Source organism: Ixodes scapularis, unplaced genomic scaffold, assembly GCF_016920785.2.
Source record: "Ixodes scapularis isolate PalLabHiFi unplaced genomic scaffold, ASM1692078v2 PGA_scaffold0__279_contigs__length_252992795, whole genome shotgun sequence".
Lineage (NCBI taxonomy): Eukaryota > Metazoa > Arthropoda > Arachnida > Ixodida > Ixodidae > Ixodes > Ixodes scapularis.
Genome location: NW_024609835.1, coordinates 182094932 through 182115308, shown reverse-complemented (window position 1 = coordinate 182115308; position 20377 = coordinate 182094932). Strand labels below are relative to the sequence as shown.

The following is a 20377-nucleotide window of genomic DNA, read 5'->3' as shown; positions in this document are numbered from 1 at the left end:
ACATATATACGCTGATTTCAATGGCCAAAAGAATAAAGGTAAAAAAAAAAAATGCAGCTGTAAAAATACTTTCCGAAATGCTTTCTTTTTTAGTATTTTTCTTTTCTTTCCTGTTTTTGAGTCAATTCTAATGCAGCCACCAACTTGACAAAAAAAAATTATGATTTTGAATGTTTTTGCTGTCGAAATGCTTTTAACATTAATTGTGAGCTTTTGAATTGTACTGTCATGAATTTAAATGAAACACGAAATCTCAGTTTTAGTTGAAGCTATCGCTTTTCTTTATTTTACTCGGTAATTTACGTTGGAAAATATCTGTCCTCTTGAACCTCCGTCGTTACAAGCATGCATGTGATTTTAGAAAATAATGACGTCATCCTTATTTTACCTTTATTGTTTCAAATCTGCTAGTCTCTTCTCCGTCGTTGGTCTGGTATTTACACGTCATTTTGTGCTTGTCATTTCCCTAGAAGGCCGTCACCTCGATTTCGTCGTCACAGCTTTCCTTCCCGGTATATCCATAGCGGTTATTTTCGACGAAGAACTCTTCCCCTTGTTCTAGACGGTTCCAAAAGGCTTCGAAGTCAAGGTCAGGGCCGACTCCTCCGTATTCCTTGGGGAGTCTGTCCACGGGCACTTCTTTGTGGAGGCCTTCGGTGTTCGCTCCGTGGACATGAAGCTGCAGGGAGGAAAGGCGAATATGCATACGCGTGTGGCGGTACACACTACATAATGCACCGCTATATTTTATTTAAAGAAAACTAAAAAATACTTGTTTTCTGAATATATTTTTACGTGTAACATGCAATTTTTTAACATGTACAGGGCGTCCCAAAAATATTTACAAGCTTTTTTTCACCGCAAAAGTAAATGACGCGTCGCCGAACGCTCGTTCTCCGCCCAAAGGCAGCACTAGAGGTCCGCACTAGATACCATAGTTGCAGCAGGAACCGTTTTCTTGTTCAACAGTTGTAAGAAATTTTCTAAAAAATTAAATGGGAAAATTTCGGTCAACGGAGCTCTCAAATACATAGACTTATATAGCACCAGAAACCAAAAACGAGCAAAAATGAGCCCAATTTTCCCATTGAAATTTTCAGAAAATGACTTATAACTATTTAACAAGATATCGGTTCGGGCTGAAACTATGTGGTATCTATTTAGGACCCTTGCGCTGCCTCTGGGCGGAAAATGAGCGTTCGGCGACGCGTCTTTTATTTTTGCGGTGAGAAAAACCCTGTAAATGTTTTTCGGGGACGCCCTGTAATGTATAAAAATGCATACTAATGTAAGGTTGATACCAGAATATGCGTGTGTAGTATGGGACCCTTAGCAGTATAATTTTATTGAGAGGCAAGCCAACGTTCAGTATTAGGCTGCGCGACTTGTCAGTAATTACTGTGACCACTACGTTAGAATTTCTAAGTTAAAAGTCATGCTGGGTTGAAATGCCTTGACCACGCACACACAAAAAAAAATAGGATTAAAAATATTTTTTTTATGTTTATTATAGTAAGACCAGTATAGATAAGAGCCAGTATATTTTGGACCAACTTACATTTCAGCCCGTTTTGATAACTCTATAAAGTCCTTGAGTATTCTTCCAAAGCAAACAGTTTTGATAATAATTTTTTTATGACGACAGCAAAAGATTGGAATATGCTATTAGAAGAGTCAGCCACCATTAAGGACAACGATGTATTTCTGTTCCAATTTTGTGAACTTTGCCACGTGAGTTGAAATCAACTGATTTTCCTGCCCCTTCCCCCCCCCCTCCCCTCCTCCTTTCCTCCCCTTTGCGATATCACCGAGGCGCTGTAGGTATCACTCAAATGAAGGAATTAATATATTTAGCATGATGGTGTTGTCTAAATGCGAAAATGTTAAAGCGAAAAATTGCTGTTTTTTGCTTAGTAAGTGAGCTCCTTCGGCACCAGTCCATTTTCGCCCTGCCTTTAGTTAAGAAATAGAAAACCCGAATAGGACTTTTATTGGCGTACCAAGGTTCGTACATGCCAGGGGAAAACATTTTTGTTATTTCTACCGTAACTAAATTAATATTTCACTGCTTATATTACTTTTTTTCCTTTTTATAATCTGGTCTTAAATTTGATATAGCATACGTTTTAAATTCTGAATGAACTCCAGATAAAAATCATGTTCTTGCGTGCACATGGGGCAAGGGCAACAGACTTGAAAGAAACTAGTAAGATCGAATATTTACCTGCAATTAAACTACTGAGTTCAATGAGCAACAAGCATAATGATTACAATACTTCTTTAATTTTTAAAGAAGTGAAAATCGCAAAGGACCTTTTTTAAGCGGCTAACAAAATATTTTTTTTAAAGTTTTTCATAGAACAAAAACGTAGCAACATCGCAACCAAACCTAAATAGTCCGATTCTAAATATTCCAAGACATATACATGCCGAATTCGGTTGAGATGTGACAATATTATGAACAAACATTCTTCTGCTCAGACTGCAAAAATGTTTCAAAATTATATATATATATATATACAAACGAAAAAAAAAAAAACATTCGTATGTTGACCCAGATGTGTACCGATACTCTTTCGCGGCGGGAAAGTAATATTTTGATAATGATTTTCAGTGCTAAACCTAAGTTACAGAAGACAGTGATAGATTTGAGACAGTTAAATCTACTTATGTGATGGCTGCTGACGTCGCAATTCGAAGAAAAATGCACAAAAATTTGTCAAATGTATGGCACCTTGTGTTGCCAAGAGGAGTAAAACACAAATTTTACTAATTTCGCAATCGCAACCGGCATTTATTCTTTTCATTCATAAAATATGAACATTCGACAATGATAAACAAAAAAAACAAACATTTTTTTTTGTGAAATATTGCTGTTTTTTTTTTTGTTTTCTTTTATTTGCAGCTTCCCTTAAAAGAACTATGGTTCTTGGGTGAGACAACGATGCTACGCAACTACCGGTTCTACCGGAACCCACCGAAATCCATGTTGGAGGCAACCGTCGCTGTTATGCTACGTTTTGCGTGCTTTGGAGCCGTGTTTGCACTGTAGCTTGTCCTCTCACTCGAGGTTTACCATGGCCCATTGCGATATAAATAATTGTTCCAGCACTAAAAGTCGACGACAATGAAGCCACGGCCAGCAGTATTGTTTTTTTGTTTCTAGAATTCCGGCAATCATCAGGAATCAGGACACGGCGACGCTCGAGCAATCGTTTCGCAAGCGTTATGAAGGGCTCCGACGGCTAAGCCGGCACAATCTCGTATAGGCGGGTAAAGACGGGAGCTAACATCTCCGGTCCTAAGAAAAAAAAAAAAAAAGAAAGCAGATGAAGGTTTAGGTCTGTTCGTTTTGCCGCAATAAGTTAAAGTTGCTCGAGCGCTTGTCAACTTTATTTAACGTTGTAAACCCTCCATTCCTTTTTTTTTTTTTTGCGAAGTAAGCGAAATTAACAAGGTACAGACCTTACAACTGATATTTTTCTGCTTCTTTGTGCATATTAAGCCGTCGGCAGCGATACGGGCTCATCGAGACCGCCACTGGGACCGCCGACCAAATGCATGAGGCCTTTCAATCTAGGTTTTTGTATCAACTCTATGATCTCGACAGAGGAGCTTCGCACACAAACTAAAGGTTTGTGGTCTGCACTTCGTGTCAGGTAAGGAACCTGTTTGCGATTGGCTAGGAAAAACCGATATTCCGAAATGTGGTTATTCAACGACGGCTTTATGACTTTATGGGACTACTGCCGTTTTAATATGACACTAAATGCGTTCAACATGGTGCCAAGGCACTGCTAGCAGACAACAGTGTTGGTATCAATTTCAAGTCTAACCGGAAGTGACGTCAGGTACAAGAAACGTATAGTGTTTAGTTACTGTTGAACAAGGCAACGTTCATTTTAAAACACACACACACGCTCAGGCGTCCATGTGCATTCATTTCAAGAACATAAATGTGCGGTGAAACAATTGAAATTTTGGATGTTTTCGACAACCAATCACGAGCGAAATATGGCACCATCTAGAGCAGGTATAGCCATTTGTTTTTGAAAAATATGTTCTACACTATGATTCCGTGCGCGATACTATACGGCAAGCAAGTACAGCTAGTACCTGAAGCAATTACGTCGCGCGCTTGGCTGCCTCGTCATCGCGCGTGCCCGTCACGTTACCTATAACGTCACTAATCCCGGGAAAAGGGGAGAAGGGGGACAAAGTACAGACACAAATACCAGGATACCAGGATCAGGGCGATGATTTCAGTCGCGCACCGTCAACCTAGCTGTGTTTGGAGCTTATGTGTTTGTCTTTTGTCCCCCTTGTTCCGCATCTTCAGTGATTATTAACGTTGGTTTTGTCCAGCTCGCTTTCACGTTTGCATTAATCGCATTATCATCACAGCGTTATCTATGTTGCCCTTTGTTTGGCGTGCTGCTCTTTGCGTCCCGGTGTGCCGAAGACGCATTTTGGAGCACTTGCACGCCGAGTAGTCTATGATAGGTCAAAATGCAATACAAACTCCGCCACCAGCCTGAGTTTTCACATTTCCCAGCACTTCGACTCCCGGGCAGCCAAAGAACAACCGAAGTCAACGAGCGCCCATCGCGTAACCAATGTTGGAAGTTAGGCGTTACGTATTTCGACGCTATTGGTAACGCGTTAGTTTTTTCAGTAGTACAGTGAAACCAGTTTAGAGCGAACCCACGTACAGCGAATTATTGTTCATATCGAACTCACGAAAAAGTAAAGAAAAATGCATATCAAAAGTACTCTTTATAACGAACAACATATTGCTTATATCGAACTTTTTCCCCACGAATATCTTTTAAAAACGTGGAAACAATCGTCTCCTAGCCTTTCCCTTCCCCCTCCCCCCCCCCCCCCAAAAAAAAAAAAAAATCTAGGAAAGTAAGAAAATTCCAAAAGCTCAAGCCATGAACAAAATTGACAAAGACAAGCAATTCAGAAAGAGAGAAAGCTAAAACAAAAACAAATACACTGCACGCACGCACGGAAAAAAACTTAATCCCAAAGCGGGTGTCTAGGAAGAGAACTGATTTAAATTGGAGATAAGCTAAAAAAACACTCTCTGCACTAACGCAAAAAAAAAAAAAAAAGATTTTTAGCGCTTTGTTACTATTCGGATCCGAAGAGATGAGAGATGAAGAGAAGCTCTCGCCTTACAACGAACGCATCGTGGAAGTTCGTTGTATGGTTTTTGCTATATCGAACTGATCGTAAAGTATCCTGCTGTTCGTTATAAACGGGTTTGACTCTATACTAACATATTGGTGAGAATCTAAAGAGACTAACGAATAAAATAACATGGTTACTAGGAACTTACCAAACCGTTAGTGTGTTCCGCGTACCGCACAGTCGGAGCCTCTGAAGCACACTTTTAAGTGCGCGCCCCGCGGTCACGGTAACCATGGGGCGCGCACTTAAAAGCATGCTTCAAAGGCTTCAGTAGTGCGGTCCGCGGAACGCGGTAACGGTTTGCTAAAAATCCCTATCCGAGAGTTTTAGGGAATTGTTTTTGCACATCCGATACGGTATACGGTGGGCCCTCGGGTACGAACTGCGCATGTGCAAGTCTTCTGTGGTAGCATACGCGCAGTGCGTACCGAGGGCCCATCCTACCGTATCGTACGTGCAAAGAAGGTTCCCTAAAACTCTCCACTATTTCACAGTATCACCTATAAAATTTCAGTGCTCGTTGCTCGTAACTTGTGTTCTAAATTAGTCACGTTTTTGATCCCTTTAAAGGGAAAACGCGTCATGGGGACCACCCTGTACTCTGCAAGTTTTATAAACGAAGTATAAAATACTGTATTGTGAAATTACTTTGTGGCCGTTTAGTTCGTGTCAGATTTTCTACCCGATCCTTACCAATGCCAAGAAATAATGCTGAAATCTAATATAACACAAAACTCACGCAAAAGCAGCGTTTGCGTGAATTACGTAGCTACTGTAACGGTATCTTGTTACATTTGCTTAATGAAATGGGTCTTAACAACGTGTTAGATCCTGACAAACTAAAGTTTAACAGTATTTCGTTCCTTATTTTCGATTACATGAACAACTCCGCTCATAATATGTCATCAATTATAGTTTTTCCTTTTTTTATCGCTTGTAATTAGATCTATTCGGAGCAAAACAAATTAGAAAAAATCACGAACACCTGAACATACTTAGTTAAATTTAAAAGAATTTTCGCACAGGCAGCCTTCCTTCACATCTGAGTGGGGCCCCCTGCCTGAAGTCAGGGATAAGAGGGTCAAAATTTGGTGATACCGCGCAACCTGTTCGGTAAAATAACGGGCTAGTGGCCGGTGCCATTTTCGGTGTTCGTGCGTAAAGCGCGCGCTTTGCTTGCCTTGTGAAGCGGCTATCACGTGCATTCTGAATTTGTGGAAAACGTACACTGGACTGTGGTATTGTAAACATTAGAAGAGTGAGGTGATTTCACCACTTACAAAAGTCACGAACGAATTGGTGGTTGAAAGGAATAAAACATTATTGAGAACTAAAGCTTTCAATTTTTTTTATTTATTAACACATGTCCCTAAAGTTTGTAATTATCCATTCATGAAATTCTTAAGATTCACTTCCGTAGCTATGCGAAGGGACCGAGTAAATTGGTTTCGTAACGTATCGAGCTAGTATTTACTAAGACGCAGCCTGAAGGTGGTCTACCTCGTGTATCAAAATTAAACAAAGTCACCTGCATAGAAGCTACAAATCAAATAAACTGAAACCTCTACCTACGACGTGCGCCTGCTGTCGGAAGGTATCTGATTGACGCAACTATCCGACAGATTGAGGCACGTAAGATTGCAGGCGGTCATAGCTAGTACTTCCCTTGACCTTGGCAATAGCAGACGACGTTTCGGAGCCAGAAGCGATAAGCTATTTTTCTGTCCTAATTGCAAGTGAACAATGTTTTTTTTTTTTTAATTTTTAACAATAAAACAAAGCAAAATTGAACAAGGCAAGGAAAAACGAAGCAGATGTTTTGTTTATTCGTGTTTAGCCGCCATCTTTTGTCTGTAGCACCAATCATACGTCTTTCTATAGCAGACCGACGCTGTAGGTAGATATTTTAGGTTGTTAATTTTTAATATTTAGCTGTGGCAAGTTTATTTTTAAAAAAAAATTTGCAAACACAATGTCCACCACTTTCAGACACTCGTTGAGTAAAATCGAGCGCAGTACTTTAAGGAACTAATTTTGCGGTCCCTTCAAGCAGCCAGCAATCTCCTTGACTCACGCTGAAGTTTATCAGACTGTTCATGCGACTCACCCTATCTGCCATCTTCTTGCTGATGAAAGGTCGAACCATAGCGTAAGCCATGTCGAAAGTGTACGACTCATTCACGATGTGAGTCGCTTTTATTCGTGCCGGTACACAGTCCTGCGGTATTTGAAGAATGTTAGTGGAGACAGAGCAAGCGGAAACAACACTTGGTTTTGTTACGAAACTACACGGATCGTTCGTCTGCGTATTTTGGCAATTTTCTTTCTAGACAGCACTTAAAACTATGGAAATGAGCCGTTATATAGGCAGCATATTTTGCTGAGTCGGAAGGTAATAACAAAAAAAAAAAGGCCTGGGAAATAAAGTTATTAGTTCAGTCAGCAGAAAAGCATTAGACCACGGCTGACGTGCGGGCGCAAGTGTACAGAAACAATTAATAGCTTCAAGAATTGAAGTACACTGGCTACTTTTGAAAATTATTTTCAGCTGGCATACGTTAAGTTGAAATTTGTAGCTCGTCGTTCCTTTATGTCAGATAAGTTGTCAGATTTAGGGGGTAAAATGTCTAAGTAGTCACTTGGCGAATTTTAATAATTTGCGTTAAATAGCGCTCGAAGAGAATATTTTTCTTTTAAAATTTAACAACATATGTGGCCCATATTAACGGCAGGCTACAAATCTTCGATTCAGACATGCCAGCTATAGAAAGCAGATAGAAAGCTATCAAATTGTAGTTAATCTCGCAATGAATTGATTTTGTATACTTTTACCCTGACGCCCGCCGCGGTCGATAACGTTGTTCTGCAGGAAGGATTTCACCCATTCCGGCGTCCTTTTTGTTCTTAATATTTACGTTCTTAAAATGAAACGCCCCTTAAATTGTGTTTTTACTTTGTGTGACTCCACTGGTGGGAAGTATATGGCCCTTTCGGACTACTTCAGAGACTGCTCGCCCGTCACTGTAGCTAATCAGAAACCTCTATGAAATATATTTGGGAATATTAAAACCTACTTTGCACTTAATTTCAAGGGCATTACAAAATATTTTGAATTATGCTGTTAAACATTTGGGGACCCAGATTGTGACTTTATCTTTACATTTCGAGTTGCACGCCCAGGTTTCTATCTTGCATCTAAAATATATTTTTCCGACAATCAACCTAGGTGTTATAAGCTCGAAATAAAATCAACATCATATGTCATTTAGGCAGTGACACATGCCAACCGTTCTAACGATATTTGGACTGAAGTGTATTTGCGCTTTACGGACGTCACGAACGGCGCTACGAATCGTACATTCTCGCAACCATATGCGGAAACATTTCATGCCAATTCAGATCAAACTTTAATTTATTTCTGCAGACAACGTTTACAATTTGTTCAACTATAGCAGCAGCCTACTGGTTTAATAAATTTAATATACCCTTTGTGGAAAGTCCATCGAGCAATATTTGGTGTCGCCATTGCTTGGACCACCTATACTTCATCTCATCCTGCGATGGACTAAAGGCCAAAGCCACCGGCCGCCAGGTCCAATCACGTTCCACGCTAAACTATGACACGCGTAGCATTGGTTAGATTTGGACGAATAATGCACCGTATCCAAAAACGCTGCGTTATTTTTATAGCCTCGACGCTGCAAAGAGCCAGTACGTCGTGGCTTCCTTTGCAATGTAAAATCGTTGAGTCACTCATTGCTCGATCCGAACCACTGTCCGCCCGTTCCCATCAGTGATCCGAGCCGCGGGCACCGATACGTGCATCGAAGCGAAATACCACGCAATGTCGAAGTGGCTCGTGATTGGATCTGGCAGTTCGTAGCTTCTGCCTTTAGTCCATCGTAGGGTGAGACGAAGTATAGCCTAAGTCTTTTTAGACTTAGGTTAGGTGGCTCAAGCTACCGGCCGTTACAGCGGGTTTAGCCATTAACATTCATCTATCCATCCCTATATGAACACGATGCGCGTTACTGGATCCCAGTCTTCGCCAAACGCTAACGCAGCTGTTGGTTTCAATACAAGCACAGAGTATGTGAGCAAGCAATGAAGGACGAGCGTTGGTGCGGACTTTTAAAAAAAGTCTGCTGAAACCCGTCTTTTTTTCTTTTTTAGTTACAGCGCGAAGTGGATTTTATTCACTCGCAGCGTTAGCATAATGAGGATGGCAGCGATTTCATGAGCACGATAGGCAATAACGACTGTGGTGTTATTAGGAGTGCGGCTCTGGGCACCATCATTTGTACTTCTAGCGTTGCTGCGATATAGGATCTTTCTTCGGCCCTTATCGGTAAGGAAGAAAGACTGTCGTATCACAGGAGCAGAACGTGCATGAAATTAATACATATGTAAAGGTTGCTTACCGCACCGAAAGCACGACTTGATTCGTCGAGAAAGTTATTTTGTTTTTACATAATTGCTATCCCCCTCTTGTCATGGTGATTTTAATAACATAACTCTTCAGCCAAAGGCTTACGAAGAGTGACCAAACCGTTTCCAATCTAAACACTCGCGACGCTGGTAGGCTGCTCTGCTTAAACCAATTTGATACCGAAATCTCACTGAAACATCAGGAAGACGGTTTTTAAAGTTGCCGTCTAGTTTCACACAAAATTAAAATGGCAGTGTAAGTCTTTCAAATGCCCGGCCTCCTTCACGTGCACCATGCAATCCGCGCCTTGCTTTGGAGGCGGGCGCGAGCTCGATGTGCACACTACGCGGAAGCGTTGGGATAGAAGACCCACGCTGGGAGGCGGGACAACCAAAGCTGCTCCCTGACGTTCGCATCTTGTTAGTAGATATTGCACGGCACAGTTTAAACTTATCGTTTTAGATTTAGAGGAACCCTCCGCGTTAATGTCGTTTAAGTTGTACGGCGTACAAGGTGAAACAGTGTTCTTTTTTTTATTAAAGATCTATGATGGGGCGTGCGAGAGTGCTACTTCATTCTAATGAACTAAAGCGTGAAGTATGCGAACCAGGAAAAGCCGAAGGGACATCTTCAGCAGGCCGAAGTTGATGGAGAGAACTTTGTCCGCGGTAAATCCGCCAAAGTCGTGGATGCAGGTGACACCTTTTGTTTGTACCACCGGGTCAGCTATCAGATGTTCCATGATAAGGGTTAGGCCTTGTAGTGCTTCGCCGTAGGAAGTAGTCTGGGGATTCCAGGCACCTGAAAATGAAGCGAGCACTTTCTTAGACATCACGCAATATTCGCTGTAATCTTCCTTCTATACTAGACGTTCACCCTCAAGCTGAGGCTAAAAGTTCCGCCTTCAGCACGAGCTCGCTGGCTTCCGCAGTGCTTTGGTTGCGCGTGCCTGCACGTTTACACTTGTGTTAGCAAGGGCAGAAGCTCGCGCTGAAGGCGGAGCTTGTAGTCTCAACTTAAGGGTGAATGGAGTAAAAGAGCGCTAATATCTCGGGCAGTAGTTAGCGTCACAACGCTAATTCGCTATATCGGAATTATGACGAAAGATGTCCCATTTACACCACAGGCTTGTGCTGAATTGGGGTTTGTAATGAATCAAAATAAGTAAAATTATTAGGCTTTAGTTTGATTTTACACGAAACTCTCGCCCACTTCTTATCCATTGTCATATTTGAATCTGTTTTTTTCTTTGAGTGCGCGCAGAAATTTAATTGACACTTTTTTTGACAGCAATAGCTACTATGGGCTCTTCCCCTTACCCGAAGAGATGGCGTAGGAAGTACGTCGTTGATATCGCGAAATGTTTAAAAAATTTAATCTCCAAAACCGCCGCGGTTTTCACAAGATCTGCCCCCGGTTCGGCTTATTGTGTAAAGAGAGCGCGAAACCTCGAAGCCACGCCAGCTGCTTCGACGTGCCGTGTAAGCAACCACATGTGTTGGCGGGAGCTGTACATATTAATCTCGCTAAGTGCCCGCTAGATGGCCGCAGTTACAATTAAGTCGCATCACGCAATCTGTATCTCCTGGTGCATCCATTAGAGTGCTTCTGTGCTGAAGAAATAGATAAACGTATCACTTTCCAAGCAGACGTTAGAAAGGACCCATCCAGGTAAGGTGCCGACCCCGACATAAGAATATATTAGGGTCCGATACTTTGTCGCAGCTATCGCTATGACTGCCTAGTGGATTCGCACAGGATTGATTACTTTGAAATTAGCGTTTTTAAGTTCGAACACATGTGCCGTATTCAATGGAAAGTAAGACTTTACAGTTAACATTTAACAGGACGTTCACTATCTCATCAGGTCTTTCTCTAACGCATACTTCTTAAGGGGGCACACACCCTAGGAGGGTCAACTTTTGAATCCTTGGCTTAACATTGATGAAATTTACAGGATAGGCTTGCGGTCATCCTAGAGGGTGCATAACAAAATTTCATGTCTATCGGTTAAGTGGGGAAGGAAATTGGGGCAGCTTTCATCAGCAACACGCCTACATTGTTTAGTTAATCTATCGTCGGAAAACTATGACGATATTCAAGATATTTATTCGCTAGATATGTAGCAGAATGTCTAGGAGGTGCGGCTATGGAATGCTTTTTGTAAAAAGTCATTTATTTCTATCAATTTTCTCTTCTGCGAAATTGGTCAACTTTTTGGTGTTCTGTTTTTACAGGCGTCTGTAAAGTGACAAAAACATTCCATAGCCGCATTCCTTATTAAATTTATGTCAGGAAAAGTGAAGAACGAGCCTTCCCTGTATTGCCATTATCAAACGATAGGTTGACTAAAATAGAATTTATACCAAAAAGTGGAACGAAGAAAAATTTGTTCAAAGTGCTCCAAACCCTATTTTTTCTTTAGCTTCGTTGGACAGAAAATAATTTATAAAAAATTAACTATGCAGTGTAAGCTAGTGAAAATTTCTGGGAATACTTTCTGAATGTAGATGGATGTAAATATGTAATTTTTCAAACTCGAAGTTTTTTGCAGAATTTTTTTTTTCTGGGTAGTGTCCCCCCTTAAATATTTTTATTTAGTTTTATTAGTGGCTATGACGCATCGGTAGGCCTTCTTTAGTTATTGTAAATTAGTTAAGGTTTGAATGAATGAAAGACGTTTACAAATATCTGTAATCCAAAACATAGAGCGCAGCTCTTGAGGAGGACGAGGCGAGGGTGCGGAGGGGAAGGGAGGCACATCCTCTTCCTCCATACCCTGCTCTCCTACTCCTCCCTTCCTCGTCCTCCTCTTCTCCCTCCTCCTCTTCGCCTTGTCTCTCCTCCTCCAGCTGAATTTGCTCACTTAATGGGTGACCTGACACGAAGTCGTAACGCCATTTTCCCCGCTAAATTTAGCGGGGAAATAATTCAACGCGCGGGGTTACGCCGACACCGACTGCGACGCCAACACCGCTCAACCCAGAAACGGGCGCCTAAGAGCTGCGCTCTAAAAGACGTGCGAGTAAGCATGACAACATTGTATTGTTCCTTGCTGACAAGTTCTCTCTTTTCCACTGAAATAAATTCCACAACCTTCCACGATGCCATATCTTAGTTTTACAAAAGTCCAGCTTGGCTGGACGTCGGCTCATAGAGCAATATTGTTTGTTTGTTTTGTATTTTGATTCAGGTAGCGTGGTTATCTCAAACTTTCGCATTCTAACACCACCCGTAGCGTCACATTCTCACTAACGCTCAGCCTTCTGCTATGAGTACTTTATTTATTCGTCGGAAAAACGGCGTTTCGTATTCTCTGACAGACCCAGTAGATTTTGACAAAAACCTCGGGTGTATGTACAAGTACCGCCTCGAATAAGAACACTTGTATGAAGGATACTTGAAGCGGCGGGGACACAAGTTTTAAAGTTACCGGGACACGAGAACTCACCTGCTTTTAACAGTACCACCGGCCGGCCGTGAATATCTGGTTGGGGGAACACCATCATCATATTTCTGACATCGAGTTTGACATTTGATGGTACAAAGTTCTCGAAGACACAGGGGAAGTTTTTTCGGGTCTTATAATACTCCTTGACTTTCTTCTGTGCTGTATCGACGTTATACTTGCGAACGCGAAGAAAGCGAAGCAGGAATTCGTCATCCCTTCTTGAGTGGAGATCAGGCTCCTCTGAAATAAGAAGAATAAATATAATCATAGGTTGGGAGATTGTGGCAACCTATATAACATATTCGTACAACGCCAAATATTTATGTGAACGCCTGTCTTCTACTAGCAAACATAATAATTTTGGAAGGTAAATCTCAGCCGTTCCATTCCTCTGGTAAAAGTTGCAGGTGTAGCTGAATTCGAAACAGATGTGATTCATCTTTAATACACTACGACTAATCTTAATATGAATAAATTGGCTATAAAATTTCTCAAACGCAAAGTGATGTTTTCAATTTTAGCGGTATAAAAATCCGACAGCTCCAGCGTACCTTTAAGAAAAGACTACCCTTACTGCATCTATACAGGATTTTATGCAGGTTGCTTCTGGATAAATCAGCTTTGAGACCCGTTATTGTGATATGTGTTGTGTAGGCTGATATTTTTGAACTCGAGCTTATTTGTTTGGCTCTTGCGTATCGACAACGTGATATGTACGCCGCAATAAAAATAAGAGCATTTCATCTTACAGAATTATTTCGGCAAATCTAGAGAAATTTGAAAGCTGGGTGATAATACAATAAGATGCTGAACAAGATAAAATTTCGCTCAAATATAAATAAAGAAAGAAGTCAATGACTTCAATGATTACAAGCCTTTCCTCGAATAATTATTTTTGAGCCTTCTGGCTTTATAAAGAAGCTCAATCCGGGGTCAGTTTTGCTCGAACTCCATCCAGAATATTATTCATTAGAAAAGCTCGGCCTTCGTCTTAGTGCTTAAGTATATATATATATGTATGAGTGTGGGGCAGAGTAGTTTGAGAACGATGGACCGGGAAAATGTAATAAGTCAGAGATGCTCACTTGCGGAGTTGCTATGCTAGGAGAGCATTCTATGTGTTACGACAGTTTCGCCGAGAGGCTTGGCTTCGACAGGATATATATATATATATATATTACATTTATTTTTTTTTCAAAGCTTTTGCTGACATACGATAAAATTATTTGATTTTGCCAAGTAGCTTAAAACAGAAGCCTGCAACCGATTCCCTTCCAAACCGACATATCTTATCGAGCCTACGCTACCATGTGTGTATAATTTTGCGTCGCGAACGGAGTACTCAAAACTCCTTAAATCTCATTCAGTGTTTTCTCTGAAAAGAATCCACCAGAATCACACTTCGGGTATCTTTTTCCTTAATAAACTACACAACCACCATAACCCTCTGCCATTACGGTTAGGAAACAAATATTATCTGTAAATACCTGGTCTGTAAACCGTTTACCATAGCTTTATCCCTCAACACAACGAAACTCCGAGAAATTGAATTCTCCAAATTGTAAAGAAAAAAATTACATTACGCGTGGTTCGCTTTCTAACTTGTTCTTTGAATACTGCTTCGCAGAAGTGTAATTAATAATATTGTAGTGTTTTAAGATTCCATTGCAGGACGCTTAGATTTGGCCTTTAAGATAGCCAATCAGGGTTCAATCAAGGTACGACGCGTGTCCCACAAACAAGATTTACACCTGCTGCATGAAGAGGGCCCACATTGACAGCCCTCCTCGGCGACCCACGGTGAGTCAGCTGAGCCAAATTGGTGTCACACAAGAGCAGTCATGGGTAAGTTACTTTTAAAAAGTAATTCGTTACAGTTACAGTTACTTTCACAAAAAAGTAACGAAGTTACCGTTACAGTTACCGCAACAAAAAAGTAACTCGTTACAGTTACAGTTACTTTCAAAAAGTAACGACGTTACTTTTCAGTTACTTTTCTATAACACAAAAATTAAGGAAAAACTAATGTTTGAAAGAAAAAAAATATACGAATTAGTCGGGCTTTCACCATAGCGGAAAATTCAAACTTATTAATTTAGCTGGAAAATTAGTCAATATTATGAAAAGAATAAAGACAAAAATTTAACTGGATGTGTTTTCTCAGATTTGAACACGAAGACTTGTTGTCGGAGTACTCCTTGTTGCAAAGTTTGCATACTGCGGTCAAATATTTAGCAACCAACTTCAGCACAGAAAAATACTCTGTACGCCGGCCATGCTTGTTCTTTGTTCTGTTCTCATCAATATCCCTATCCTTGTAGCACTAGCACATTGCTGGCTCGTTGACGGTTGCGCTGTGTTCGTGGACTCCTTTGATATATTTCAGTTTGTACCCGGCAAACCAGAAACAAGCCCTGCGCAAACAACAGTAAGTTTTGCATCCACCCTTGAAACCACGCCGGAGTAGTGGCGCAAATCAAAATACGAAACATGGGCAGTGCGGAGTAGTGGCGCTAATCAAAATACGAAACATACGAAGTTCCCTCCGCGTGTATTGTTGTTTCACGGTTGATTCACCCGATTAAAATGCGTGCGCCGAAAAGAAAAAACCGCAACAGAGGTAGTGCTTCAATATACTAAGATGTAAGTGTTCAGTCCCAAAGTACAAGCAAGTGCGTAAAGATAACTACATTCTTCTTTTTTTTTCTTCATCAAATCTACACGTGGCTATATTCGGATAGTGACTCGCGAGAAAGAACGTATTCTCAAGTTTGTGCAAGGCCAACTGACACTCAAAATGACGGAACAGACACTTTGGAAAGTGCGAGGAATAGCAAGATTATACTCGTTTAATGATATATTATTCACAAAGAACTGAAAAGTAACGATAAAAGTAACTTCATTACTTTCATCGTTACCTCAGAAAAAAGTAATAGAACTACAGTTACAAGTTACATTCTTAAAAAGTAACTCGTTACAGTTACAAGTTACCGAAAAAGTAACGAAGTTACAGTAACGCGTTACTAGTAACGCGTTACTACCCAAGACTGCACAAGAGCCCCTAATCAGGCACCCAAGAAGGGCCGCCCTTCTGATAGCTTGGGGGGCGTTCCTTCTCATGAGAATCACATGCCCACAGCAGACCACGTGTATAGGAAGCCAAGCACCTCTTCGCATTACCACCTTGAGGAAGTGAGCGCGCTGGGATAAAAATGACCACGGAAAGTGAAACTTCGTTTCAGTCGTGTGTGCGCTCAATTGTGTAGAAACCTATTACTTGCCAAGCAAATGAATATCATTGTCCAGAGGGTCGTACCATGCCAACGAGCCCGCCAATCCGGAATGGCATATATTTTTCAACTGGTGGTGCTCCCAACATTAAATTAGCCATTTTTAACGACAGTGTCCAAAATTGTGATTCGTTCCGATTCAAAACCGGTAGTGATCTTAAAAAGAAACGCACATGGTCCACTACGTATAAATGCATCACTATCATCGGCGCTGAGAAAAGTCCAATGACTATGATGCGTGTGCGAAAATCCAAACGTGTTTTCTTTTTTTCTTTTTAAATCACCATTGTGTGAAAATTTCTTCAAGAATATTGAGTTCAACAAGGTATACCACCTAAAGGTTTCGGTAGTTATATACCCAGGCGAGTTTGTGGACTTAATCGCTGGAGATAATTTGTATGTTTTTAAACATCTCAAGTTATACGTTATCATTTCTGTCTCGGGAGTCGATGCCGGAATCCAGCTCAAAATTGCTTTTTCGTCTGGCACAGCTCGGGTATATTCGTCTCGGAAAAACAAGGCGCTGTTCCTCTCGCTATATCAAACTCGATATAAAGTAATAACTTTTTTTTTCCGCCCTGCCTCATTAGAGTGTGCCAGAAATACGTATTGTACTTATGCATCTGCACTGCGACACTCTTCCCTATAGTTACTCTCAGCTTAAGAAATGCAGGATATGAGGTTTTGTATTGACGCGTCGTGGTCTCTTTCTTCGCCGATCTTCTCAGCTATTGCCGCGATTTCATTGGCAGCGAGGCGGTAATAAAATGCTCTAAAATCTCCACGCTCTGCGTTTTCTATACGGAGCGCAAGTTCGTCTGCTTCTTGCAAACGGGTTGCGATGATATCAGAACGCCGAGTTCTTATTGACTGATTTAACAAAATAGTGGGTAGACCTCAAGGTATCCAGCATTGAGGTCTACCGACTATCCTTCCAATCGAAGCCAATCAGAAATCGGCGTCGTTCTGATGTCACAGCAACCGTTGCGCAAGAAACAGACGACTTGCTCTTCGCGTTCTTAAGTTGTCAGTGAATACAGATTCTCTTACAGAACGACATCGACCCAATCCAACTCAGGAATAAGATAAGAACATGTGTAATCACCACCCGGTAAATTACCAATCTGAAGGCGAATATTGAGCGCGCGTTTGTGGCCAATGATTGCGAGAGGAAAACGCCGAGCTCTAAGAAGGTTCAGAGCCCACCACGCACACTGACTACCGCTAGCCGAGGCACATGTTCGGATTAAACAAAGGCGGAAGATGCCAGTGAAAGCCCAGCTAACAGCCTTATCTATGCCATGAATTGGGGAGGTTACGATTTCTCGATTTTCCCTGGTGTTTCTTTGTGTCAGTTTTCATGGCCCGGGGATGTAAACTAGAGCGGTGAAGGTCGGGGGTTAAGTAGAGAAGCCACTTAAGAATCAAATAACAAAGTCTGTTTCAAGAATGAACCTAACGTGTCACAATTTATCAAAAATGGAGCTCATCACCTTTAACTGCGTAAAAAGAGTGGCCTTTCCTCATGCTTCCCAGGTCTGGCCCGTGAAGAATTAAAGTATCTCAAAGAGTAACCAACATTTTACTCCTAAAACTAAATTGATCGAAGATGGGATAAAGGTCAGTATAAGCCTAACTTTTCCAATTCATGCAAACACTGTTTTTTTTTTTATGTTGCGTGATCTGCTAGCTTTTAACTATAAGCCGTTTCACCTTACGTCCGGATGCAGCGGACGCTACGAGCTATCCTTGCCAATCGCGCTCTATTAGCCCGTGATACGCTTTCCGCGCTTGGCTGTGTCCCCTCTCCAAGGTCACGTGACACTCACACGGCCCTGGATTGGCTCCGATGGCTCGTAGCATCCGCTGCGCCCAGACGTAAGGTGAAACGGAGTATAAAACCGAACTAAGATGGATTGTTAAATGCACCGCATCTCTTTTTTTTTTTTTTTTTTTTGTATGACAAGAGTGCGAGGATTAGGATAAGGAAGTTTAATAAAACATTTAAGGAATAAATGTGTAACCTGACGAAATCATGTTTCTTTTTTTTTTTCGGAGAGGGTCCGAAAGAAGTTTCAGAGGCTACTAAGCCTGACAAGCACTTCTTTCTTGCGAAAGAAGGGCTTGGTAGCCTTCAACGTTGCTAAAACACTCAGTTGGGAAACTCTCATAGAGAAAGCTTTCAAAAAGTGGCCCCAATCTGTCTCCGAGCACCGAGTTAATGACGAACACAACGCCACCATTTCTTTCGCAGCGGCCACTCGAGGAACTGCACGTAACTTCTATTTTGGCTTTAAGAACAGATACAGCGGAAGAGGTTACAGGGGTGCCACTCCCGTCTCCCCGGCGGACGCGCCGCGTCGAACTATTGAAGTTAAAATGCACCTAGGTCGGGACGCGCTACCTGAAAGGACCGCTGAGGCATGGTTCTATAAAAACATTATTAATTGTGCCGCAAAACCCTGCAAACTAAAGATTTTAAAATCATAACGCGCCCCTCTTTTTGTACTAAACTCCAATAAATTTCATACAAAAAGAGTATTTTCCGTTTGTTTTTACGCAAAAACAGGCTTTCAAGAACCTTAAGGTTACCACAATACAGACAAATGATAAAGAGTGGCGCTGTTGTCGCATTTAGCTCGGTCTCGGTGGACGCCAGCGGCCCAGGTTTCGACGGCGAGTTTCCCAACTGAGTGTTTTAGTAACGTTGGTAGCCTTGTTAATATAATATGTTATTTTGACGATGGTTTTATATATATATATATATATATATATATATATATATATATATATATATATATATATATATATATATATATATATCTTCAATGGTCAAATCATTACTCTGTGCTGCATTATCCGAAAACTTGTTTTTATTTAGGTTGTTTTTATGTAAAACACACGAATTAATATTTTTTCTTGAACTAAAAATTACACTCGTATTAGGCAGTGGTAACACCGTTGGTCACGAACCGGCCAATAGAAAATAAAATAAACTGTAAGCTATTGTTTGGTATTGTATGATTTTGTTGTTTTGTGTGCGATTTCTTGATTGGCGGATCTACAGCAATATTCCTTATCTAATTTCCTTTGATCCATTAGGGTTTAAAACATATTAAAATATTAATAAATAATTACAAATTTAATGATCTTTAAACCAATCGCTTTTAGAGGTCAAAGCACTAAACTTTAAAGAAGGAGTCGCCCGACTATTTGTGACTTTAATAAATACCATTAACCGAATTCAGCATTCACAAATAGATGCTAATTAAGGTGAACAAGCATTGAAGCAGCATTTAACACAACTTTTAAACATGCATCCACACATTTTCGATATAGCAATAAAATCAAGATCTGCATATACATTTAAAGAAAGAATAAGGGACGATATCTTTGAGCAAATATGAAATACTGTGCAGAAATGCAGACAGTCATTTCATTTCATTGTATTAAAAATGTTTAACTTTGTTGGGTTTTTTTAATGTTTTATTTTAGTATATACTGCGTTTCCCATGCAAGAGCTGCACCGCTTTTAAACGTGTATGGCTTTGGGACCTGGATCATATGTCGTACAGGGGTACTGGACATGCGCTTTTTTCCCTTTCACCCGAACATAAAATTGCAAATAAATAGAGCACAACACAAATCCGTGAAAGCGCATTTAAAATGAGGTGATTGAAGTCGCCATTACGCACCGTATATTACAGTCTGTTCAATGTACGGAGTCAAAAGAAGAACCACGAACCGCAAAAGAGCTTAGGGACACTTACCATCCAACAGCTGATTAAGCTTGTCCAACGACTCAATTTTCCCATCCTCCGTCTCTCGAAGTTCGGTTTCTGCGATCAGCTGAAGCTCCGGTGGTAGGCAGTTGCCTCTCATTTTATATGCCCGCACTTTCGAGTCAGGAATAGTCGGCTACGCTCGTCGTACGATGCGCCCAATCCGCACGAGTGTCGAATCCTGAGTGAACTTCTCGCAGTCAAACCGACCAGCAAGCACTAAGTG

General features: G+C 41.0%; 1 protein-coding gene across 1 annotated transcript; it reads right to left on the bottom strand.

Moving 5' to 3' along the window:
* Nucleotides 1-466: 466 nt before the first annotated feature.
* Nucleotides 467-20251, bottom strand: LOC121837821 (alpha-tocopherol transfer protein-like). Its single transcript, XM_042293647.1, has 5 exons — nt 20140-20251; nt 13080-13319; nt 10236-10429; nt 7307-7417; nt 467-679 (listed from the first exon to the last, which is right to left on the bottom strand). Exons 1-5 carry the CDS (start codon nt 20249-20251, stop codon nt 467-469), a joined length of 870 nt encoding a protein of 289 aa, XP_042149581.1.
* Between the last annotated feature and the right edge of the window lie 126 nt (nt 20252-20377).